At 42.8% G+C, this 25,626-nt stretch overlaps 1 protein-coding gene across 4 annotated transcripts in view; it reads right to left on the bottom strand.

The window, feature by feature from the left end:
• Nucleotides 1-2,866: 2,866 nt before the first annotated feature.
• The window catches only part of DCAF5 (DDB1 and CUL4 associated factor 5), a 103,848-nt gene continuing 81,088 nt past the window's right edge, over nt 2,867-25,626 (bottom strand). For all 4 annotated transcript variants that reach the window (XM_049612583.1, XM_049612584.1, XM_049612585.1 and 1 more), the window contains exons 8-9: nt 11,739-11,866; nt 2,867-4,934 (exon numbers count right to left, since the gene is read on the bottom strand). In XM_049612583.1, the coding sequence (XP_049468540.1) occupies nt 3,165-4,934; nt 11,739-11,866 (1,898 nt within the window). In that variant the 3' untranslated portion in view covers nt 2,867-3,164. The remainder of the gene's footprint in view (nt 4,935-11,738; nt 11,867-25,626) is intronic.

Below are 25,626 nucleotides of genomic sequence, written 5' to 3'. Positions count from 1 at the left end.
CGTTCCAGCCAATAAAAGGGTTAATTCCAGGATCTCACTATTCTTGAGTCCACGCAAGCCTGCTAAAGGAGACCAAGTAGATACCTCCTCCTACCCTACATTTTATTGTCCAGATGTGACCTTTGTCCCATACCTAGAAGTGGCAATGACCATTGGCATGGATGTAGAGTACCACAGTTTTTCTTCTAGTCTTCAGAGTGGCTTTGAATTGAGTTTCAACTAGGCGAGAATTAAAACAGGAAAGAAATGAAGGATCGGGGGGTGTCTAAGCAACCAAGTCTTCCCTGGAAGAGAAGAGGAAGCCGTGAGAAGTGAATAATAGGTTTATTTGCATATACACAAGAGAAGAGCTAGCGTTGCTGGGAGTCACAAGAGGAGGGGCTTGTGAGGAGGTAAGGCTTCAGCAGAGGAAGGCACCTTGACAAACAAGGAATTCCTGGCTTAGTAAATCAAGCACAGTTGCAACCTTCTTTTGCCCCAAGCCAACTACTCATTTACTGCTGTCCTAGAGACACAGGAATTACTTACAAAACCAGGCAGAAAATAAAGTGGAAAGAAACGGTTTTACCTCTCTGGACCAGCCACTTAAAAAATTTATATACAGGATACAGGAAAAAAAAAAAAACCAAAAGAGGCACTTTCAAATAGTTCTTAATCTAATCAGTGCCGTCTGTCCTGCTAGTAAAAATACCATCATGAAAGACTTTGGGGATCGAATGTGCCTCCAAAGTTGGGGCCTCAGTTCACAAGGATTCTGGAAGTGGTTCCTGCCAGGTTTCCAGGCCTACGATCACAAGACAGGAGATTTCTGGAAGTGAGAGTGGAGTGGCTATGGAGATAAGCATTTCTCAGCCTGTTCCAGTGAGTGTCTTGTGGGCTTATCTCCTAGCAAGTGGAATCTGGGGTGCTGGGAAGAGTCTCTCCCAAGGATAGGAGACATCCTTGCTAAAAACGATCTTTCTTGAACACTAAAATTGAACCAGAATGAACTTTGACTTCTCTTTGGAGAACTCAAATGAAATTAAGGCTTTTTACATGAAAGACCAAGTTCTGCATTTGGAAACAATAACCACCAAGTGGCTGTTTCCCAAGGGAACTTAACTTCTTTTCCTCTAGGAACAGTGGATTGTCCTAAGAGAAATCAGAAGAGGCTACCTACTTGATTAGGTAAAACAAAAAGATTAGGGAGGCTGACTAGGAAGGGGAAGAGAAACACACACTGAGTGATGATATCTTTTTTTTGTATATAAAGGATTAAAAAATTCCAATTTAATATATTTTGGAAAAGCAAATGTAAAATGACTTGGGCTTATAAAACCAGAATTTACAATTATCTGTGAATAGTCAAAGACAAATCATAGAACCATTTTCATTACAAATCCAAAGTAATTCTAATAGTTACAGAATCACTTTCCCACTCCCCCCCCCCACCGCCCCCGTGAGATTACAGTTGTTAAATTGTAAGCATCTCCACTGCTACTCATAGTCCCTCATCTCCTTCTCCTAAGACAGTGTTTTCATACCCAAGTCACATCACACATACCAGGCACGTCTTTCCTTTCACAAAGCTTAGCCAGATGATATCTCCTTTTGGCTGAGATCAACAACCTTCCTTTTATAAATAATCCTTCTTCCCCCAGCGCCTAAATTCATCCAAGTCTTCATCCTCCACATGGTCCCAGTCCCAGTAGGACGGGCCCTTCTCTAAAAGGAACACTGGATCAGTCACACATTCGGTCCTCTCTACGCCAATGCTGGCCGCGCCCCAAGTGGTCTAGCACATTTGCACCCAAGAAAAGTTACAGTGTGCCTCTTTCCCTCTCTTCCTCATTTCTTGCCACGATTCTGCTTTTTCATGACATCTGTGCTGACGAGATATCTGGTCATCCCTAGGTCTTCCTGCTTTGTGTAACTATGACCAAGTGACTGTAAGGATGGACCACTGTGATGCTGAAAATCTCTTGGTCTTTCCCCCTCTCGGTGAAATGCAGTCTCTGCCAGGAGCCAGGAGCCTTAAACCAGAGACTCTTCTCTGCCTCCTAACACACCAACTCAACAGGAATCGGTTATTTAGAGATGCCTACTGCTCTGCAAGATCTAGTCAGAACACCACAGCCTCTGCTAGTTGCAAGCCCAGGGGAAGATGCCAGTTTCCTTCAATTCTGACCAAGCATTTTGGGTTGAATTAAAAGAACATGGCACCACACTCTGCTCTTCACTACACTTCTTCATGAACATACCTATGACATCTGCTTAAATCGTCTGAGCACCAAGCTCTTCAGAGCTGCCTTTTCCCCCTCCCTTCATCACAGAGGGCCAAGGAAGTGCCCGCTGGCCTCAAGAGCTCCTCTTAGGAAGTAGTACCTAACTGGTTAAAGCAGTCCCCCATAACTAGTTCTAGTTCATGGCCTCCATACAGAGTGTGGCCCAGCACTGCTCAATTTGCCATGGGTGAAGTTGACCAGGAATCTACGTTCTCTGGAATCTGATCTCAAGTGCTAACCTCCCATTAGCATTAAATACAGTTCACTTTTAGTGTGTCCACATTAAATGCTCAATGAAGAAGTGCTACTGAGAGAAAACATGGAAGGAAAGTTTCCTTCAGAAAGGAACCATGTGTTCCTTCCAGCATGGAAGGCTTGTTTCCATTCTCCCCTTCATTTTTTCAGCATAAATCCACAACTCATTGGCAGGGCAGTCAGATTCAGCAGGCACTCACCATTAAGACCAGAACACTGACAGCATGTAAACAAGGTGAGATGGCAAAAGATACAGATCCATTGATCCTTCCCGATGGAGAACCAAAAGAAAAGCCTCGGAGACAATGAGCTCACACGTGCCGGTGAACACACACAAGAACAAGTCAAATGTCTCAACAAGGATTTACTTTAACAAAACGCACAGGTACGCGATGCTCAAGTCTTACTAGAAAGGAGTCACTTGGATTTCCCCCCCACCTCTCCTTACACAGCACAAGCCAGTGACCAGCTAAACATTCAGACCCATTATTGAATAGAAGGGAGCAGCATCAGACACAAAATCTCAGGCCCTGGTTTTATGTGCCTTTAATACTTTTTTTCCTTTTCTCTGCGTTCACTAAACAGGATTAAAAATTTTCTTTGTAAAGCTACTTTTCATAGCTTTTTGTTTTCCCTTTGTATTTATCATGTTTTTAATTTCTTCTCTGAGGAGGAATTCTCTGAATCTGTATCTTCCAATTCGATTCGGTGCCTTTTGAGGCCACTGTGGCCGTGAACAGCCCTACTGCTGTCTGTGTCTGGGGGGTCAGTGGGGTCCTCTCTCGTTCCAGCACTGGGGGTCTCACAGGCCATTTCAGACCCACAACAATCTTTGTGTAGGAGCGTCCCTGTCAGGGACAAGTTATCATGGTCAGTGTCCGAATGTCCTGGGGAAGAGCAGGCCACTGCCTCCAGCTCCCCGAAGTTCTGCCCATTGTTGTGGGGATGAGGGGGGCGGGGGTGTAAGCGTCCATTGTTGTGGTTGGCACAGATGGTTTCGGGGCTCCGCTCCTCACTGTCATCAGACTGGGTCCTGGGACAGCTGCCAGACCCACTGCTGAGAGTGGAGCCAGATGCCTTGGGGACAGGAGGAGAGGGCGGCTCCTCAGCCCGGCTGCTTAGGGCCTTGCTCAGGGCCTTTCCATTGAGCTTCTTGGTTTCGAAAGAATGTTCTACAGAGCTACCATTGTTAGTGTCCTGTGAGGTATCTTCTGGCGCCTCTGCCCAAGGGTGGCTGCTGTGCTCATGGCCTGAGCCATTGCTGGGATTTCTAGCAGAAGTCCCTTCTTTAAAAGCATCCTTGCTGCGACCTTCAGGGGGCAGGTCCTGGTTCCTCTGGGCTATGGTCATGCTTAGACAGGCTTCCTTACTGGAAGAAGGGGCTGGGTTATCCTTGTGGCTGGTTCCGGCCCTCCCTTCGTCGGCCTCCCCAGCCACGAGGGAGCTCTCTCCATCTTTGTTATTTGAGTAGGAGATATAGGAGTAGCGGAGCCACTTGTAAGCCTTATAAATTTTTCGTTCAACCGACTCTATGTCGGAGGTTGGCGATGCTCGGCTCGGCTGAATCTCCAGGGTGGAAGTGCCCCGCTCAGGGGAGGACGTCGGGGAGGAGGAGAGGTCATCCACTTTGATCTGGGGGTAATCGTAGTTGTCTTCTCCAATGTAGGTGTTGGCGGGCTTGCTCGCAGGGGTGGGCCTCTCTTCCCGGGGTGTCTTCTGTCGGCGCCGCATGGCGTTCCGCTGCCGCGTGGAGGTTCGGCGCTCGTTCAGCTCCTCCTGGTCCTCAGAGCTGCTGGAGCTGCTGGAGCTGCTGGACTCGTCTTCAGGGCTGGGAGACCGCGGCCGGGGGAAGAGATCTGTGTCCAGCTCAACCTCGCAGGCGTTCTCCTCGGAGTCGGACTCGTTGGAGAGGGCCAGGAGGCGTTTGTCCTGGTAGCGCCGCAGGGCAGACAGGCGCTGCTGGCGAGAGGCTGCGTCCTCGCACGTGGGCGGCGGTGGAGGTGACGCCACCGCGTTGGTGGTGGTGACCCGCAGGGGCCCCAGATGGAAGGCGCTGTCGGCATTCTCGTCCACCGTGGGTGGAGGGGAACGGGGCAGCGAGGCTGAGGACTCTGAGTCAGTGTAGCCTGAGCGTTCGCTGACCCCAGCGTGCAGCTGGAGTATAGTGCTCTCACTGAGGTCGCTGTCCGAGTCAGAGCTCCAGCCCTCGATCTCTCGGCGCACCAACGAGTCAAAGAAGGCCATCATCCGGGGGTCTTCCTGCACGGACTGGTTGGCATAGTCGTGTGACAGGCCACTCCCGCTGTTCAGCACAAGGCTGATGTATTCTTCGTGGGTATAGAGGCAGCGGGAATCATCCTCAATCCGTCCGTCTAGGTCTCCTGTACATCCTGGCTGCTTGTATGGGCTCCAGATCTGCACAGAAGGCAAAAACAAAACCAAGGAGGCCTGATTGGGAGGTACTCTAAAGCTGGTAGTGATAAAGAACACTAAGGCAGAGTTTCTCCGGACCCTCCCCTGTCATTTAGCCAGGATTTGCTAACCAGTTTTAAAAATGTATTCTTTACCAGACCGGATTATGTGGGCCACACATGAAAACCCAGGCTTCTAGAGTCGGATGTTGGAAAAAGCATCGTCTAGGACACGGCATCAGCCTAGTGTCGGGAAAGCGAAGTCCCGTCTCTAGGCGCAGCACAGTGACACGCCATCTCCCCTACAGCGCCCCGTCTCCTTTAGCTTCCTGTGTTAGTAGCGTGGAAATTACAACAACCCCCTCCATAATCTTGAAGGGCAGGGGAAGACTTGAAGATTGGCCAACGTGCTCAAAACTCTCAGAAGACTGAAGCTGTGCACAGGGAGGTGCCACTTTTCCAAAGTGGAAACAGACCCAGCAGTCAGTCCTCCGTGGTAGTTAGTATTTCAGCCTATAACTCCACTTCTCCCCAACTGCAACATTTCTATTTTTAACTAATGGGAATTGCTTGTGGAGCTTGATAAGAATAGCCAACTGCCTACACTGCAGTTCCCTCTTGGACATGCAGGCATCAGTTACCCGGGAAACTGGGTTCTCTTAACCAGGTTGCTGCTGGCCTGCTCCCCAACTCTTCTGTTAGCTACAGGAATGGGTAGGACACACACCCCAAGACCGGAGACCCACCCTTTAACAGCCTCCACTCTATCACCAGAGATACAGGCTGACAACCAGAGGATCTAGGCAGAGCTAGGTAGGACTCAAACTCAGGTGTGCCTGACTGCAAAGGCCCAACTTTACAAGTGGAATAAGTTATGCAAAAATCCAGTTCAAGGTAATTAAGCTGTCACTGCAAATGAGAATGCTTAGCTTCACCTGACTGCCAGACTGGTCCATGGAGCAGCTCACAGAAGCTCAGTTACATCAGCCGGTAGCCATGGCAACTCAGATGAAATTCCAGGCGATTTTCTTGCCTGACAGGCTGGTGTCTATCTTTAGGCACCCAACCCAGAAAACAGGGCTCTTCATTCTCTAACCTGGATCAAGACAATGCCTTTGCTTCCCCAAAGCTATCCAAGGACAAATTCACCTCCTTATGAGCACTTTCCTGAGGCCCAACCCTTCCCATGCTTAACTTGCAACTTCTGGGAGGCAGAATCTCTTTGGAGGATCCCCAGTTCAAAAGGGGCTAGAAAAACCTAAATTAGCTCTTTTCACCAATTCTTACTTTAGATTTATTCTTCTTTTGACTTTGTTCCCTGCCCACAACTCCTCAGGCGTTCTCCCGTCTCCATCTTCATTATGTGACCCAGGGGAGGTTTAAGTAGTCGTTCTCACACCCCAAAGTGCGCAAGAATCACCTGAAGAGTCATAACAGTGTTGACTCCTGAGTCCCACCCGTAGAGATTCTGATTCACTACATCACCACTGGGTACCAGGGCTCTGCATTTTTAACAAGGGGAGACCAACATTTAAGAAACACTAGTATACGGTTAGAAAATAGTGGAGGGGCACATGTGTGGCTCAGTCTGTTAAGCATCTGACTCTTGATTTCGGCTCAGGTCATGATCTCATGGTTCATGAGTTTGAGCTCTACATTGGGCTCTGTTGCTGACAGGGCAGAGCCTACTTGGGATTCTCTCTCCCCCTCTCTCTCTGTGCCACCCCCACTCTCTCTCTCTCAAAAATAAATATAGAAAAAAAATTTATTTTTGAGAGAGCACAAGTGGGGGGAGCAGAGAGAGGGGGACAGAGGATGCAAAGCAGGCTCCATGCTGACAGCAGCGAGCCTGATGTGGGGCTCAAACTCCCAAACCGTGAGATCATGACTTGAGCTGAAGTCAGACGCTCAACTGACTGAGCCATGCAGGCACCCCCCAAAAAAAACTTAAAAAAAAAAAAAAAAGTTTAAGTAGCAGAAAATAAAGGATTTTTCTGAGGAGATTCTCAAATTCTTTGTGAGACCCAAAGTTTGGGAAACATTCAGATATGGCCTTCAACAACAGGCTCAAGCTACGAATGACTATCTCTGCAAACAAATGTCCAAGGGAAAAGTTTGGTGGCTTAGGAAGGAAACTGGAGGGATTCCAAAGGCAAAGTCCTTAGGACTTTTTGGGGCCTCATTCTATATTCTGGGCCAGATCTCTTACTTTCTCAGTTTAAAAATGGTGAAATGTTACTAACCATGTTATCTAATATAAAGATGAATCTATATGTGCATCACAGAAACACAGAATTTGTTAACAGAAGTACAAAATATTGAAGGTGGGATGCTGGTCCAACTATCCAACAAACCAGTTTCTAGGTTCTTTCTGATCTATTACCCAGCCTCCTATTTCTTCCTTCAGGAATGAAAATCATTAACACTGAAAGTCAGCTTTTATTTGGGCTCTGGAATGTATTAAGCTGAGGTAGACTTTCATTCCTGAAGCTTAGAGTAATGGAACAAACCACTGGATCAGGAGACAGGAGACTTGAGTGTGGGTTCCCACTCAATTCCTAGTTAGCTGGTTGACCTTGGATAAAGCTCAACCCCCTGATCTAAACAGTGAATTAGATGGGTCTTATCCAATCCTAGGATTCAGAGCAAAACAAAACCATCATGCCAGACAGGCAGTTTTCAGTCCTCAAGGGACTTGTAGCACAGAGCTGCTGGGGCTGACAGAAGGGGTAGGAACCCCAGCTCTGTGGCCTCACATAGCCCTGGGCAAATGACTTCACTCTTGAAAGTCTCTTTTCTCATCTGTAGAAATGAAAATGACAAAATGACATAACCTATACCACAGCACAACAAAACATGGTGCTTTCTCTTTCACTTGGCAGCTGAACACCTTAACTAGAAAGTCTCAGACCCATCCTCAAAGAGACTTTTGAACATCAGAAGGACTGACCGTCGCTATTATCTTAGTCCTCATCCTTAAAATGTCAGTTTCAAATATTTGTGAAAGTGGTTATTTCTTTCCACTGAAACAACTCAGAAGTAAAGCAACAAAAACACAACTTCTTTTAAAAAATTTTTTTTAATCTTTATTTTTGAGAGTGAGAGAGAGACAGAGCATGAGCAGGGGAGGGGCAGAGACAGAGGGGGAGACACAGAATCTGAAGCCGGCTCCAGGCTCTGAGCTGTCAACACAGAGCTCGATGTGGGGCTCGAACTCAAGGACCCCGAGATCATGACCTGAGCTGAGGTCGGATGCTTAACCGACTGAGCCACCCAGGTGCCCCCAAAACACAACTTCCTGTTGCTAACATGTTAAATGTGGCTAGATATGACTCCTCTAGGGGCAAGGTTCATGAGAAAAGGAGGGATGAGCAGGTTCTTCTCCAAGCCCAGTGAAAAGTTTAGTTCAAGAGACTGCTGAGGGTAGGGCCCTGCGGTGGCTCAGTCCATTAAGCATCTGAGTCTTGATTTCGGCTCAGGTCATGATCACACAGTTCATGAATTCAAGCCCCACGTCAGATTCTGTGCTGAAAGTGTGGAGCCTGCTTGGGATTCTTTCTCCCCCTCTCTCTCTCTGCCCTTCCCCTCCTCATTCTCTCTCCCTCAAAATAAATAAACATTAAAAAAAAAAAAAGGCTGCTGAGGAAAAAGATGCAGTTCAATTCTTATTTAAACATCATCAAAATGGAAAACAATTAAGTAGCAAGTGTTCTGATCTACATAGGTGACCATGACAAGCCTGATGTAGCAGCTCTAAGCCTTCTTCTCTTTGTGATATTGTACTAAATTAAGAAATTTGTCAGGGGTGCCCGGGTGGCTCAGTCAGTTAAGCGTCCGACTTCGGCTCAGATCAGGATCTCATGGTTCCTTGGTTTGAGCCCCATGTTAGGCTCTGTGCTGATAGCTCAGAGCCTGGAGCTTGCTTCGGATTCTGTGTCTCCCTCTCTTTTTGCCTCTCTCCTGCTCATGCTTGGTCTCTCTCTCTCTCAAAAACAAATAATAAACATTAAAAAAATTAAAAAAAAAAAAAAAAAAGAAATTTGTCCATCTACCAAGAAAATCTATACAGACAGAGACCTAAAATTGCTACTCAAGGGTTCTCCACACTCTCTAATCTGGCTTCCAAGACCTTCTGGGCCCATCTCTTGCTAACCTTCCTGCCTTATATCTTAGATCTCTCTTCTTGTGCACTTCATTTTGGCCAAACAGGATCATTTTCTGAACAGGTCCTACACTTCACTGTTTCTGAGTATTATTTCTTAGTATAATGCCTGGAACACTGTAGGTGATCAATAAATATTTACTGATTCAATGAAATAATTAACTACCCATTCCCTCTACTTAGAATGTTCCTGCTATCTTATTCTTCTTCCTTTTACAGTCTTTATTCTTCAAAATCTAGTTCAAATATTTCCTGCCTGAGGTTACCACAGATGGGAAAACTCTCTTTCCCCCAGAGCATTTTGTTTATATCTCTTATGTAGGTATTGCATTTTTTCATTATCTTTATTTCTTGTCTCTCCTACTGGGTCATCAATTCCTGGGGGACCTGCGTTACCTTTTTTTTCCTTTATGTTCCCCATAGGCCCTAGCACAAATGGCATACACAGGTATATCATAAATGTCACAAGTATCATAATTGAATAAATGAATACTGGCCTTTGAGGGAAAAAAATGTCAGCATTTGTCCTATCTTGCCCCTCTGTGTTTAAATACAAAACAAACCCCCTTGTTTGCTCAGTGTGGACATTCAGGGAGTTAGAAAACTGTTATGGGTGAGAAGAGGTTGGCCCTGACAGCAGGGATTCTACTCTGAGTTAAAAAGGCAGCAGTAAAGGACAAGGGAGAAGGTGAAGTGGAGAGAAAAAAGAGCTCAGACTGGGCTAAAACATTATGCTCTTGGGGCCATTGGTCCTCTCAGAAATAGCAAGCAGGAAAGTGACACTTATTAAAATAGTCAGAAATTGTCAGGCACAGGTAATTCACAAGGCACTCCTGGATGGCAAGTCACTGTTAGCATCCTTACTTGACAGATGGGAAACAGACTCAAATAACTATTCAAGGGCACCAGTTGTGTTGACTTAAGGTTTCAAATGGCTAATCAGGCCTCTTGGTAGGGCAGCATTCAGACCCCATGGGAACCTGGAAGCAGTGAGTTCCATAGTTAAGTCTGGATAACCTCCCAGAGAAAACATTTTCTTCTCTTTCTCCTCTGAGAACTTGGCTAGTTTCCAAACATGACCTTTAGGGTAAGGCCTCCAGTTGACTAAACAATAAATGGGGAGACTAAGTACAGAAGCATCCCAGAGTACATAGCCAAACAGGAATCTCTCTTCTAAAGGAGATGTCCAAGCTGGGCTCTGAGAAAGAGAATGACGTCACCAGGCCGAGAGAGGACATGCTACTGTGCCAACCCATTAGTCATCGGCCAAAGGAGAAGAGAAAGCAATTCAAGGGACAGAGCCAACTCCACAACTGCTCAGTGAAGGACTCTTAAGATGACCACCTCTAGCAGGGGCCTCTGGCTGCCTGCTGCCTTCCACCAGCATGGGAGTGTGACAGGACATTGGGAAGAACAAGAAACAGGGCTCTATCCTAACTACCGCTAATCAGCTGTGTAATTAACCCCAGATGGGTAGTTTATCATTTAAATCTCATCATCTATAAAAAGAAAAAGTCCATAAAAATGATCCAGAAGTCCTGCTCCAGGTCTGTGGAAAAATATGTGCAATCATGAAAGTCAGTCCTGATCCATAGGACCAACAAAACTTAAATAAAGGAAGTTGGATTAAGGATAAATAAAAATACGACCCATACTCCAACATTACATTTCTGACAACTTCCCTTGCTCAGATATAACTTGAATAGTTAAAGAAAAAGAAAAGGAAAGGGAAAAAGAGAGGGAGGGAGGGAGGAAAAAAGGAAGGAAGGAGGAAAGAAGAGAAGAAAATGAAAACTGGTTTTCAATGTCATTTTAGGATAAAATATGAGGAGTTTTATCTTTTGGGGGGATTATCATCCATCCTTACTTAAAAATCAAGTTATCAATGAGTCCTGAAGAATTTATCATTTGCCTCAAACCTTCATTTTCTCCAATGTGGAAAAGGGTTACTAACTACTGGAATGTGAGTGATGTCCTTCTGTGGACACAGGCCAGGCTTGGTCTCTTGGTTGCAGGTTCCAAATACATTCCTTGGCTGGGTTCAGTTCATTGAGTCGATGTGCAACTAATGCAAGTGTTTAGCTTCAATCACAACCACATGCAGTGGTTTTTGATATGTTCTGAGACAATTTAGCTATGGTTCTGGCAGTCACTTAGTTATGTCTGTGCCATATTAGCATAGCAATTAATGCAAAGTGCACCCGAGTAACTGAGGGGACAGTGGCTTCCAGATGAGGCTTGGAAAACAGAACTCATCAGACTCCAGATCAAAAGCTATTGGCAACATAGTGGCATACAAATGGCATCTAGTTTCAAAGCCTGGTGACTATTTTTAAAAGAGGTCCTGAAAGGAGGGTTTTAAACCACTCTTTTTAATATCAATTTTTCAGTATTCTGTAGCATGTGAAAATAATCGAGAGGTTTTTAAAAGTAATCTGTGCCCAACGTGGGGCTTGAACTCACAAACACAAGATCAAAAGTCGTATGCTCTACTGACTGAGCCAGCCAAGTGCCCCAAAATAATTGAGAATTTTGATAGACCTTTAGTATGTTTAGATATGAGGTCCTATATATATTGTTCTAGTTTCTTCCCATTATGAATTGTAATAATTTGTTTAAAACAGTTAGAAGGGAAAGATGCCTCACCTTGATAATCTTTTCTACGCCAGAAGAGCAGATCATGTAGGTGTGAGGGTTAAATCGGACCTGGTTAACAATAGACCGATGCCCTTTCAGCACCATAAAGGCTCCGTTGACCACCCTACCAATGCCACCTGGGAAGACAGAAGGAAACAAAAATCAAATGATGAAATGGAGCAAAGTAAAGAGGTTCCAGTAATGGCAGACAAACAGTTCTGAACTGGAGCCAAGATTTTTTATTAACTATGCCACCAGCAGAATGCTTAATCTTACAGATAAAGTTGCTATGGAAAGAGGGAAGATGAAACATTCTCTCAGCATATGTGCTCTTACCAAGAGCCTTTATTTAGCCTGTAAGCATTGCCCACGCCCACCCCCTGCAATTCCATTGTCAATGAAGCCACAGGCACTTAAAACATTTCTCAAGTTTTTGATCCCCAAGATAGAACCCAAGTGTTACCTTAGAAAAGGCCAGTCATGAGCAAAATGAGACTGAACTACTTGGGAACAGTTAGGCAGCTGAGCCAGGGACATGCAGAACCAGAAGCATATAATTACTTAAATGCACAGAAAAATCTCTCATCTACTTGCCCTCAATTTCTATGATGAAGGTAGCAAACAAAACAAACATATGAAAACCACGGGGAAAATAATGGAAAAAATCCTTTTATTACCCTGATAATGGGGAGAGTTAGGGATAAAGAAAGGAGATCTGGGCCACTTCCCTAATAGGAAGGGCCCAAGTACTAAGAATGTGAATTAGAGTAAGGGCCTTAAAACCGTCACATATGTATTAAAATCAAGAGGCCACTAACAGAAAGCTGTATTTTAAGGACCGTCCTGTAGGCTTTCTTCTTCAGTGACTGAGAAAAGCACCAGAGGCCTGGAACATATAACACAGATGAAGATGTCATCATTTATACACTTGAAATAATCTCAAAGGTTCAACTTCACTGGTAAGGGCATCACACACAACATACACATCCATGTTCTGAACAAGGTCGCTTCTGAGCAACCATCAACAGCTTAGTACACATAAGCCAACCTGTGTCCCCAGCCAACTGGCAAAATGTGATGCGTTCAGACACAAACAAATAAGTATCTGTTTATCTAAGCAATGAATACCATCTTAGCCCCTACCAGGAGCTTGGCACCACTAGGGCACAAAGTATCAATCAGTAGGCAGTCTTGGCTTCACATACCTCCACCCCACTCCCAACTCCACCTTGTTTAAACATTCATTCCAGACATTTCTCATCTCAGTGTCCTAGAGGGACAATGACTAGGAAAAATATCCCTTCTCCAGACATAATCTGGTTCTGGAGAAGGTGTCTTCTTCTGCTTTTGGCCTCCTGACACAATTCCTCTTGTGACTCATGGAAGATATCCCTCTTTATTGCCATGTACATATATATCTTTTTTATGACAGTGAGAGTTTTCAGACTGCATTGATCTGTTCCTTGGTAGTGCCCACTTAACTAGCACTAGGTGCTTATTCTACTTGGTAAGTGACAAAAACGTCCTTTGCCTAATTTTCCCACCATAGTTGACATTATTAATGTTTGAATTATCCAGGATGTATAATATACTTAAAGTTATCCATATCTCAACCCAACATCATCAAGTTTGCTAATAAACCTTGGAGAGTGACTAGACCATAGAATAAATGTGTTTTCATGGATCAGGAAAGGTTAAGCACTAAAGTAGGCTGCCATGATGGGAATCCCTAGGCAGCCTGAGTGTACTGGGTTCCTAGACTGGAGTGGGAGGAGGGGAAGGTAACTTGAGCCTAATCAAAATAAAAATAAACTTGAGAAAATTAAGGACAAGAGATCCATGGGAATCTAAACCAGTCGTCTCAACATAGGGATCTTACCACCCCCCAAAGATTTCCCTTGGATTTTTTTTTTTTTTTCTTAATATAAGGTTGATTCAAAAAGTAGCATTCCCATTCATGGTTTTCTTCTGAATTCTACTCATACCTGTGCTGGGGTAGTCACTTAGCAAAGAATCTTTGGGCTAAACCTAGTACTGATCTCTTATTTAATCCTACTGCCTCCAAGAAAAGTAATTTAAATGACTCAGAGAATGTGAGTGATTTCTTCCTAACCATACAGCTAGTAAATGGCAGAGTCAGGATATGAACCAGAGCCTGTTTGGCTGTAACACCCAATATCCTTTCCACTGTAACAGTGGCCTTTAAGAGATGAAAGGATTTGAATAGGGATGGAGTCTGAAGCTCATAAAATCTTTCTAAATCTTTCTGGCAGTTATCATATGGGTTGGTTTTTTTTTTTTTTTATGTCATCAACTTAAGAAAGGGGAAGGGGTAGACTCTATCCAATGGCATCCTGAGTACAAGCTCCATAGTATCACCACAAGACATTGCCAACACTGAATAGTTCACGAAAGTAGAACTGGCTCTCTTGTGTACCTAGAACTGGGGGCGCAATGCCTGAACCAAAAAATACCTGCTTAGTAAGCACTTGTTGAATGGACAGTGTTTCAGGAGACGGCAATTCTAGAATAAATACCACCAAAGGAGGACAGATAGAGGATCTCATGTCTTAAAGAATCAACTACCACAGAACTAAATTTTATCAACCAAACTGATCTTAATTTGTTAAAGGTTATTTGGAATACAATTACAGTAACTTTTGGACTTGCAGAATAAGTGAAAGGGTACCCACATCTGTAAATTGAGACCATGGGAAAACTTTCTATTGCTCTTCCATGTTATGTGACCTCATCTGATTTCTCTTCTTGGCAGCAATTTTTTTAAGTTTATTTATTTATTTTGAGAGAAACACATATATCGCAAGTAGGGGAAGGGCAGAGAGAGAGGCAGACAGAATCCCAAGCAGGCTCCACACTCCTGACATGGGGGCTCAAACTCACAAAACTGTAAGATCCTGACCTGAGCTGAAACCAAGAGTCAGATGCTTAACCGACTGAGCCACCCAGGCACGCCAGCAATTTTAATACAGATCTTCTCTCCTTCTTCCCACCCAAACTGATACCTAGGAAATCTGAAAAAGAGGAAATCCATAGAACCAAGAGACTGATGGTAAAAACAGGTACAGGAAGAATTACGGCTGCCATGTGTTTAAGGTATCCAAGGCTGTGTACTCAAAATCAGAAAAATGAATGGGTTTCAGGGAGGTTCTCGATAGTCCTCCTGGTTTCCAGGTTTGAATGATTGAATATAGCTGATAGTATATAGTTAGATACAATGATTTTTAGAGAATAAATTTTTATCATTCCTGGAGATTTGTATAAATAAGATTTCTTCATTCTGAAATGGCTAAGGTCAAGATGCTACTATCAGTAAAAACTTGGGGTCTCCCCTCTCCATTACCTAGCCAGACCATGCCCATCGATAGCAGGATCAAGTTGGCAGGAGTCAGGCAGGGAATATTTTTTTCTAAGAACTACATAATCTACACACTCTCCCTTCAGGATCATTTCTAAGACTGTGGTGACGGGACTGGTGAGGGTCAACCTCACCCCATGAGCTGAGTCAAGACCTAATCACTAATAATGGATACCAATGAAAAAGCACATACCCGGGAAGAGCCACCTTACTCATTTTTGAGCTGTCATTTGTTTATACACTTCTGTACAAACCAATGATCATTGTGCTGGGCCATCTGCTCTGTCTGGCCCAACCAAACATGTTGGCATCATTTTGTAGGTTTTTTGTTTTTTTTTTTTAAGTCAAGGCCAAAGTTGCTATATCTCCATCTTTCCTTTGGTTCAGAAGGGATGCCAGGGAGGTGAAGAAGGCTATAAACAGGCTTTACCTATTTTACTGCAAGAGTTTAGAAAAGAAAAGGAGTGGGCCTCTCATAAGATTCCAGTATCAGTAACTGACTATCTTAGCAAGATTCCAAGAAACACAAGGGACTCAGAGAAAATACCTTACTTAGAACCCTGATAAAGACCTTTCTAAAATGCCAAGGCCAAGCGTCCCTCCAGAGAAGACAAGGCGCTAAGTGTATAGGCCCTCATTCCCCCTTCCTTAGCTATGCTCCTCTTCCTACAACATTCAGCCAGAGATTTGTCCCCTTAGGACTTTCAAGGGTCAGGACAACATTCCCATTTCTTGCCAACTTCAGTTACTTCTGTTTGTCAATTTTATTTGTTTCAACAAAATCCTCTAAGAATGACTATGCTTTCAACTCAAAAGGTAAAAGCAACCTGGTCAAGATTTCTTGATGCTTTAGTCTAACACAATTTATCAATCACATTGGGAAGAGGTCTTCAGTGGCACTTGGGGCTATAGAACAGGACACTTAAGTATTTTGTAATGAAATAAATCCCAAATCAACCTGGATAAAATACCAGTATTAATTTTCTTGTCAGAGTTTTTGGATTTTTTCCCCCTTCTGTTAATTAATGGGTAGGACAAACACTTTTGCGAGGATGGGAAGGAGAAACAATGGGTAACACTGAGATTAGGGAAGGTGAAGTGTGAAAGTGGTAGTGAGGAACCAGGAACAAAGACCAGATGACTGTAAGGGGCTGATGGAAGATAAGAAATTAAGATGGCAGGAGATAAATTTGCATTTCCAAGCAATAGAGTATTGACCCCCATGAACACAGTAAATATCTTTGATTTTCCAAGATTTATGCTGACATATCCAACATAGTAATAAGAGGATTGGACAGATAAGGACTCAACAGGGGCTCCTGGGTGGCTCAGTTGGTTAAGCTTCCGACTTCAGCTCAGGTCATAATCTCACGGTTCCTGGGTTTGAGCCCTGTGTCAGGCTCTGTGCTGACAGCTCAGAGCCTGGAGCCTGCTTCAGATTCTGTGTTTCCTTCTTTCTCTGCCCCTCCCCCACTTGCACTCTGTCTCTCAAAAATAAATAAAACGTTAAAAAAAAGGACTTAACAAATGGTTAAATTGAAACTAGTGGAGAATATTGTTTGCTTAAAAATTTTTTTTAGGTTTATTTATTTATTTTGAGAGAGAGCAAAAAAACACAGGCAGAGGAGGGGCAGAGAGAGAGAATCGGTTAAGCATCTGACTTCAGCTCAGGTCATGATCTCACGGTTCGTGAGTTTGAACCCTGCATGGGGCTCTGTGCTGACAGCTCAGAACCTGGATCCTGCTTTGAATCTGGTGTCTCCCCATCTCTCCGCCCCTCCCCTGTTCACGCTGTCTCTATCCTCTCAAAAATAAATGCTTAAAAATTTTTTTTAGGTTTTAATTATTTTTTTTTTTTTCAGTAATCTCTATACCCATCATGGGGCTTCAACTCATGATCCAGAGATCAAGAGTTGCATGCTCTTCTGACTGAACCAGCCAGGTTCCCCAGGAAAATATTGTGGGTTTTTTGTTTGTTTTTAGTTTTTTCTTAAAGTCTTTATTTATTTTGAGAGGCAGAGACAGCACAAGTGGGGAGGGGCAAAGAGAGGGGGAGAAAATCCCAAGCAGGCTCTGCACTGACAGTGAGGCTTGAACTCACAAACTGTGAGATCATGACCTGAGCCGAAATCAAGAGTGGGACCCTCCACCAACTGAGCCACACAGGTGCCCTGAGAATACTGTTAAGAGTGGTATAAAAAAACCCTTCAATATTCAGGTAAAAATGACAGATTACAGTAAATGAAAAGCTTGTAGCATTTCATGTGATAACTTTATCTGGTAGGCTCTAGGTTGGAATATTAAACAAAATCCCGCAGAATGTACTGATAGGGCAAGACGATGGGCAAATACTTAAAGGAGTGGTACTATTTTGGGGGGGCGGGGGAGGAGAGAAGTTGAAAAATCAGGTAAGTGATTATTCAAATGATATAATGGAAATCAAATCTCTGGAATTACCTAGTCCTTTCCTAAGCAAGAAGACTTGGGCTTGGTGATAGTCACCAGAGAATCCAAAGGTTTCATTCAGTCCTCATCCTACGTATTCGACCTATCAGCAAGATCCAGCGTAGTTACCTCTCCTTTCTTCACTGCCTTCCTAGGATCACCGTCTCTTGGTTTTCCTGCTACTTCATTGGTCACTCCTTGTTGGTTTCCTTTTTGGCTTCTCTCGCTGACTTTTTTTTTTTTTTTTTAATGTTTATTTTTTTCACTGTTTATTTTTTTAATGTTCATTATTTATTTTTGAAAAAGAGAGACAGGGAGACAGAGCGTGAACGGGGAAGGGGCGGGGGGAGACACAGAATCTGAAGCAGGCTCCAGGCTCTGAGCTGTCAGCGCAGGGCTTGAACCCACGAACCATGATATCAAGACCTGAGCTGAAGTCGGATGCTTAGCTGACTGAGCCACCCAGGCGCCCCATCCTCTCCCTGACTTCTTAACACTTGAATGCCTTAGGGCTCGGCCTTTGCTCTCCTTCTTTTGACTAGGTATGCCCACCTGTTTGGTGATTTCTTCCAGTCTTATGGCTTTAAATACAACCTACATATGACCATAACTCAAATTTTTATCTCTAGTCCAGAACGTTCTCTCAAACTCTAGAATTTCATACCTCTATATCCAAACTGTTCAATATCTATCTCTACCTGGATGTTTAAGAGACATCTCAAATGCTACCTGCTTCCCCTCTTCCCCTGGCAAATCTATCAGGAAATCCTGATGCATTTCCCTTCAAAACCTCTATTACCTTGGCTCGAGCCACCATCACCAGTCACCTGTGTTATGTGAGACTCCTACTAGTCCTCACTCCTATCTTTGGCAGCCCCACTCCCACCATCTATCCTCAACTCAGCAGCTAGAGCGATGCCGTTAAAATAAGCTGGATTGTGTCACTCCTCCGCTCAGAATTCTCTAATGGCTCCCCCGTTTCACCCACAGTAACAGCCTATAGGGACACTCCCTGCGCCCCACTTACCTCTGTGACTTCAACCCCTACTATTCCCCCCTCCCTCACTCTGCTTCAACACATTGATTTCCTTGTTGTTTCTCAAACACACGAGGCACAGTTTCGCTTCAGAACTTTGCACTAGTTCTACCTAAAATACTCTTCCCCCAGATTTCTGCATGGCTAACTGCCTTACCACTTGGAAGTTTTGCTCAAACGGGATCTCCTCAAAGAGGTCTATACTGAACATCCTATCTAAAAAAAATTACATTTCCCTGCCCCCTCCATACCACTTCCTATCCTCCTTGTTCCACTCTATTTATTTTCCATAGCACTTCTAACTTTTTAGACATAATTTACTGTGTCTACTGTTTTTTTTTAAGTTTATTTATTTATTTAAGTAATCTCTACACTCAGTGTGGGGCTTAAACCCACGATCGCCAGATCAAGAGTTGCACGTTCCTCCGACTGAGCCAGGTGCCCCTACTGTGTCTACTGTTTATGGTTTGCTTCTCTTGGTAGAGTATAAGCTCCATGATGGCAGGGATCTTTTGTTCCTTTGCTGTATATCCCAACACTTTAGAACACTGCCCGTGTAGAGTAGGTTGTCAATAAACATTTGTCAAATGAATGAAAAGATGTGCCTGTGGAATATAAGTATACTGGACAAGACCTAATCTTTGTTAGTGGGCTCCATCACCCAATGTGTGGATTGTCAAGTGTTTCTCCATCTTCCCTTTGTCGGTGTTGGAGGTTTCTTTTACAGCAGTTGTACGATAGTAAGAATGGGGAAATAAAGGGGCTAACTCCTCCTTATGCTTCACAATCCTCTGAAATGCTAATTCCATGAAAACTTTACTGATCCTCCACATCTCTTCAAGACTCCCTTAATGATCTTTTCTATGGGCTTTGGAACCCACTTTTAAATTAAGTGTGTTCACACACACACCCTTTTCTCATCTTTCTCAGACTGGAAGTTCTTTGCAGCCAAGAAAGTATTTATTCTTTCAATCACCTGTAGTGCTTTGCATAATGTCTTATGTTCGGATAATTAGGAAGTGAACAAATTGAAGTAAATCCCCTCATCATCTTCTCTGGAACAAGCATTGGAGGGGGAAGCTAAAGCTATTATTACCAAAATAATAATTTTGGGGAGTATCTGTTGAGGCAATTAATCTATTTCATTCCTGACACCACTAGTAGAATTAAGATGTTACTGCTCTGAGGGGCAAGGGACTACTTCTTTCCGTGCTATAGCTAAAAGGGTTGTTCAAATAACCTCAGTAATTCCAAAAGGCCTGAGTGAACACTCCCTGAGTCCCTAAGTTTCAAACAAACCATAAGAAGTACAATCAGGGTCCTGACAATACAGAGAGCAGTGGCTGCCTCGTGGGGAGGCACCTAACCACCTAGGAGTTTAAAAACAGCCAGACGAGGACAGCCAGTGCTGTCAGAAAAGCTCCAAGAACCCCACAGACTGCAGCGCTTAACTGCTCAAAAAGTCAGTTTATACTAGTTCCTCTTTCATCGTCTGTACTTCCCATGTGTTTGCAACCAACTACTCGTGACCAATTAAAACAGTTGTCTTCCAGCTACAAGGGAGGAAGAAGCAGATGCCCAGGCCTAACCCACTGAGAGTGAACGCATGTCTAGAAAAAGGAGGAGAGACAGAGCACGCACACATATGCAGGGCCTGTGAAAATGCACGTACAGCTGTTTCCAGCCTACATCCTTGGCCTGCTGGCCGTGGGGGTGGCTGCAGCAACTGGGCAGTGAAACTGCATGTTTTTCCCCTCTATTCAGGGAAAAATCTGTCATAGAACTTTCCCCCTCTTTAACTACTGATGAATCAAGAGCAACCCTCATGCAAGAACAACTCAAATGGCCATTCACAAGGGCACCAGAGGAAGGCAATGTCTTAGATTCTAAGGAGTTTCTCAGAGAAAAGTTAAAAGGGAGAAAGCTTTCTTCACGAGAAATATCATTATAGAGTAGCTATTGAATAACCCTCAACAATATCCCTAAGAAGGTAGATATTATTACTACGGTTGTACTGTTTATATTGCTAATATTCTTCCTTTACAGATGAAGAAGTAAGTTTGGCACGGTTAAACAATTTTTCCGAAGGCTAATCCAGAAGACAAATGGATCAGGTGTTCAAACACAGGCCTACCAACTCTATTACATTATGCTTCTTTCCATAAATAGTAAGGTCTTAGCATAGAGGCATATCTCAAGGGAAGCAACTCTATCTGTGAAAACCCTAAAGATCTTTACAACAAGAATTAGGGGAAAGGGAAGGAGAAAGTAATATGAAGATTTTCCAGAGACACCCACCTCCACCACATGTTGCCAAACTTCATTACTTCCATACCTAAGTTACTAGGGAGCTAGTATCTTAATATACATAGCAGTAACAATGTCTTACATTTGAAACACATAGTTTTCAGAAAGCTCCCAAAACTGTTAAATCATTTCATGGGAGGAGAAGCATTTTTACAGAAGAAACTAACGCTCAGACAATTGCTGTAAGGTAACTCAATCAGCCAGTTAGTGGCAGCACTGGACTTGAATCCAGGTATGATTTTAAGCCTAATGCTTTTTCCAATACACCACACTGGCTCTATACATAACTGTTGGTCTGTTTATTTTAGCTTCAGAATGACCACGTAAAAAAGATGCTCTTCCTATGTACTTCAGAAGAGCAAAACATTCTGATGGGGCTGTTCTTTGCCACAGCAAAATTCCCAGTTCTACTCATTCCTCTAATTTTTAGAGAGATTTCTAGAAAATGAGTTATTTTTTTAATATGAAATTGTCAAATTGGTTTCCATACAATACCCAGTGCTCATCCCAAAAGGTGCCCTCCTCAATGCCCATCACCCACCCTACCCTCCCTCCCACCCCCCATCAACCCTCAGTTTGTTCTCAGTGAAAATGAGTTATTTGATATCAAGTAAAAAACAGCCTACTCTTGCCAGGTAGCTAGTTTTATGGTGGTATTAGGTCTTATATCTCAAAATGATTTCCTCAGCCTACTGGGAAGCCCTAAGCAGATTACTTAGCCAGTTTGTTAAATCAGTACCATTTATATAATAAATACATTTCAGCTCTTTGGAGTTTGGAACTGGAGTTCCCCCAGTGATTTTCAGTCTTTGTGAACAGGAGAGTGGAGAAGAAAAGGATGCCCTTGCTTTTGGCTCACACTCAGGACTTCTCTCCACTAGTTCTCTCAGCATTTGGTATGCCCTGCAAAGCATACAGTAGGCATGCGTTAAGTGCTGATGGCTTGTCTTATTAAGGCATATAAGCAAGGCAGTTTCCCCATATTAGCCTGCCTTAGTATCTTCTGTTCAAGTGGCAGGCAGGCATGCATAGAGTGAGTGAGCTCGGCCTCATCCATATTTTGTTTAAATCAAAGAGGCCATAGATTAAAGTAGGAATTTCCCCTCAGACTTTTTGTCATCTGAGCATTCAAAGCTAGAACCCAAAGGCTGCATCTACCTCATATACTATGCTTGGCTTGCCGAACACTGCTGAATGTTTTTAAAGTTACAAACTCATTGCTAACATTTAAATAGAGAGGTTACATATAAAAATGAGGGGTTCTAAATATCCCTGAAGCCAGGTTTAAGAGTAGGGCTCAAAACAGGAGGAGTTGAGAGCCTGTATAAAGAGGCAGTTATACCATTATGCTCCCCTCTGAGCACACATGGCCAGGAAACTGCCCATTCCCCACACAGGCAGAGACCTCGGGGTGGGATTAAATACAAATCTGTGTATAGATCTGTGAGAGCCATAGCTCTATTCTCCTATTTGGCTCTTAGAATCATGGCTTAACTACCAAGCAAATACCACTAGCTCAAAGATTCCCATTCGGGGAAAGTAGCTGATTTCAAGAGCAGAAAGTCAATAGAGAATGTCCAATATTGAAAATTCAAAGATATCAGGAGTTACAGGAAAAGAAAGGAACTGTTGTGTTTAAAAAAAAAAGAAAAAAGTTTTGTAATATTATTTGACTTAAAAATATATACCTGTATTATTTTGATTAAAAAGAAGTACTTACTTATAAAAATAGTGAAAATTATGAAGAAAGAATAAAAAGAATAGAAAGGAAAAGGAAAGATATATGAACAAGGGAAAAGAAAAGAATGTGGGTGGGTTGTCAGAAGAGTGGCAGGAAGGCTGCATTCACTAAATGAGCCAAGGTTCACAAAAAATAATGCAAAAAGGTGCTTACACACAAAGCAAGACAATGATCAAAGGGGCAGACTTATTGTGATAGACTAATGTTGAAGGGCAATACAGAGAAAACAAACCCCTCCGTTACCAGTTAGCGAATCCAACAAGAAAGGTAATCATAACGTCCTATTCTTCACTTGTGTACAAAGAAACCCAAGCATCAAGTAAAGGATGGGAATCCAGAGCCAACCACAGCCCATGTGGAAACCACAGAGTTCCTAGCCAACTCTAAGTATGAGCAGATCACGGGTTCTGGGGCCTCCAAAAACAGCTTGAGTGATGCCGAGTGTATTTCCTGAAACACCCGGTAGCACACTAAATATCAAGGAGCCAAGATTTTCCCTGGTCAGACTTCATCTGTTGAGCTTATTCAGTGAACCCTTAAACAGAGGTAGAACAAATCCAGAGGAGAGAAATCAGTATAGCAAAGAAAACAAACATCATCTCTTTGAAGAACTGCTAAACTAAACATGGGGGGTGCTATCTCTGGAGAAGATCTAGAAGAGCACACGAGTGCTACCTTCAAATGAGTAAAAAGCTATGAAGAGGAAGAAGGGCCATTCTCATTAAGCCAGCACTCAAGAAAGTACCAGGAAACAGAGTAAGACTTATGGAAGAACTTTCTAGTCACTGGCATTACCCTGGGGGAACAAGCACTTTATCATGATGGATATCCTGGCAGAGGTTTTAAGTTATTCCTCAATAAAAGTGTACTTAAATATATGTAAGTTATAACTCAAGAAAAAATGATTGTGGGGTTGGGTATGTGAACAGAAAATTTTATAGACCACTGATCTGGCCAAATATCCATGCAGTGTTCATGGGATGAATGCTGGGATCTCATGTTTTCATCTTTATTTAGTTGAGAAAATTATATTTCTATTGTGATTTATTCTTTGATTCATAAGTATTTATTAATTTTTCTTTTTTTCTTGAGGAATTAAAAAAATATCTAGAAAATAGCTCAAAAAGTGGAGATTCATAAAGTTGAACACCCTTTATAACCAACATCCAGGTCAAAACTTGGAATATTTTCTGGCCATTTTCATGCCCCATGTGCCTCATTCCAATTACAACCCTTTCCCACCCCCTTAATCAACTATTATCCTGATTGCTATATTAATCACCTCTCTGCATTGTTAATAATTTTATTCATCCAAGTGTGCATTTCTAAAACTTCAGTTTTGCCTGGTTTTTGTTTTATTTAATATGTCTTTTACATTTCTTAAACAATAGGTTTCCTCCTGTCCATCCGCTCTGTTTCTCATTAGAATGTATTTATTGGAGAAAACAGGCCATTTGACCTATCATTTCTGACAGTCTGGGTTTTGTGGATGGTATCCTCACACCATAGCACAATCTGCTCCTCTGTCCTCTGTGCTTCCTGCAAACTGAAAGCTGGATCCTGAAGTTTTATTCAGAGTTGTTTTATTTGGCAAGCCTATTAGTAGTATTGTACTCTTTTATCAGGAGGCACACAATGTCTAATTGCTTTTCTTTTTATGATGTTGGCACCTGTCAACGCTCAGTATATAGATGCATTAATTCATTGAAGCCTGTAAGTGATTACATTAAAATTCTATAATTTCTTTGCAAACATGTCTTTATTAAACCTACATTTTTGGTAGATATTTTCCCTGGATATAGAATTCTGGGTTGGCAGATTTTAATTCTCTAAGCACTTTAGAGATGTCATTCTATTATATTATGACTTCCATAATTTGGCCATCACTCTTATTGTTGCTCATTTATAAGTGATTTGTACATTTTCTTAGGCTGCTTTTGGTTTCTCATTATCTTTTGTTTTCCAGAGTTTGACTTATGATGTGCCTAAGTGTGCTGTATTTATCCTGTTTGTGATTACTGAGTTTCTTGAATCTGAAAATTAGTATATTTCATTTGTTTGGGGAAATTATTTTAGCTATTACCTCTTCATATATTATTTCTGCTTCATTTTCTCTCTTATACTTCTGGGACTTCAATTTCATATATGCTAGATCATCTGTGTTCCACTTGTCTCTTACACTGTTCTGCTCTTTCCATTCTCTGTTCTCATTGACCTTTGATATTTTTTATTGACCTGCCTTCTATTCACAAGCCTGTCCACTGTAGGTTAAATCCACCCAATGCATTCTTAGTTTTAGATACAGTTTTCAGTTTTAGAATGTCTACATAATTGTTTTCTAAATAGATTCCAATTCTCCATTGAGATTCTCCATGTTTCTTCTATTTTCTTTATCACATTTATAATATTTAAGGTCTTTATCTGTTAGTTTCAATATATGGATAATTTTGTGGGTTGGCTCCTACTGATTATTTTTTCCCTCTTTATTAGTGGCCACATTTTTATGCCTCATAATTTTTTATTGTATGCTGGACACTGAGTGTGTGTGTGTGTGTGTGTGTGTGTGTGTGTGTGTATGGTGGGGGGAGGGAGAGACAACCATAGAGACTGCTATGGACTGAAATGCCTCCCCCAGATACAAATGTTGAAGCCCTAATTCCCAATGTGACTGTATTTGGATATAAGGCTTTTAAGGAAGTAATTAAAGTTACATGGAGTCATAAGGGTAGGACTCTACTCCAATAGGACTGGTGTCCTCATAAAAAGGAGGGACACCAGTAATGTGTGTGCACAGAGAAAAGGCCATGTGAGAACACAGTGAGAAGGTGGTCATTTGCAAGCCAAGAAGAGAAGCCTCAGGAGAAATCAAACTTGCCAGCATCTTGACCTTGGACTTCTAACCTCCAGAACTGTGAGAGAAAATACATTTCTGCTCTTAAAGTCACCCATTTTGTGGGATTTTGTTATAGCAGTCCAAGAAGACTAACAGACT

The sequence above is a fragment of the Panthera uncia genome (genome assembly GCF_023721935.1).
Source record: "Panthera uncia isolate 11264 chromosome B3 unlocalized genomic scaffold, Puncia_PCG_1.0 HiC_scaffold_1, whole genome shotgun sequence".
Taxonomy (NCBI): Eukaryota; Metazoa; Chordata; class Mammalia; order Carnivora; family Felidae; genus Panthera; species Panthera uncia.
Note: the sequence above shows the minus strand (reverse complement) of the source record. Positions and strands in the feature narration are given on the sequence as shown.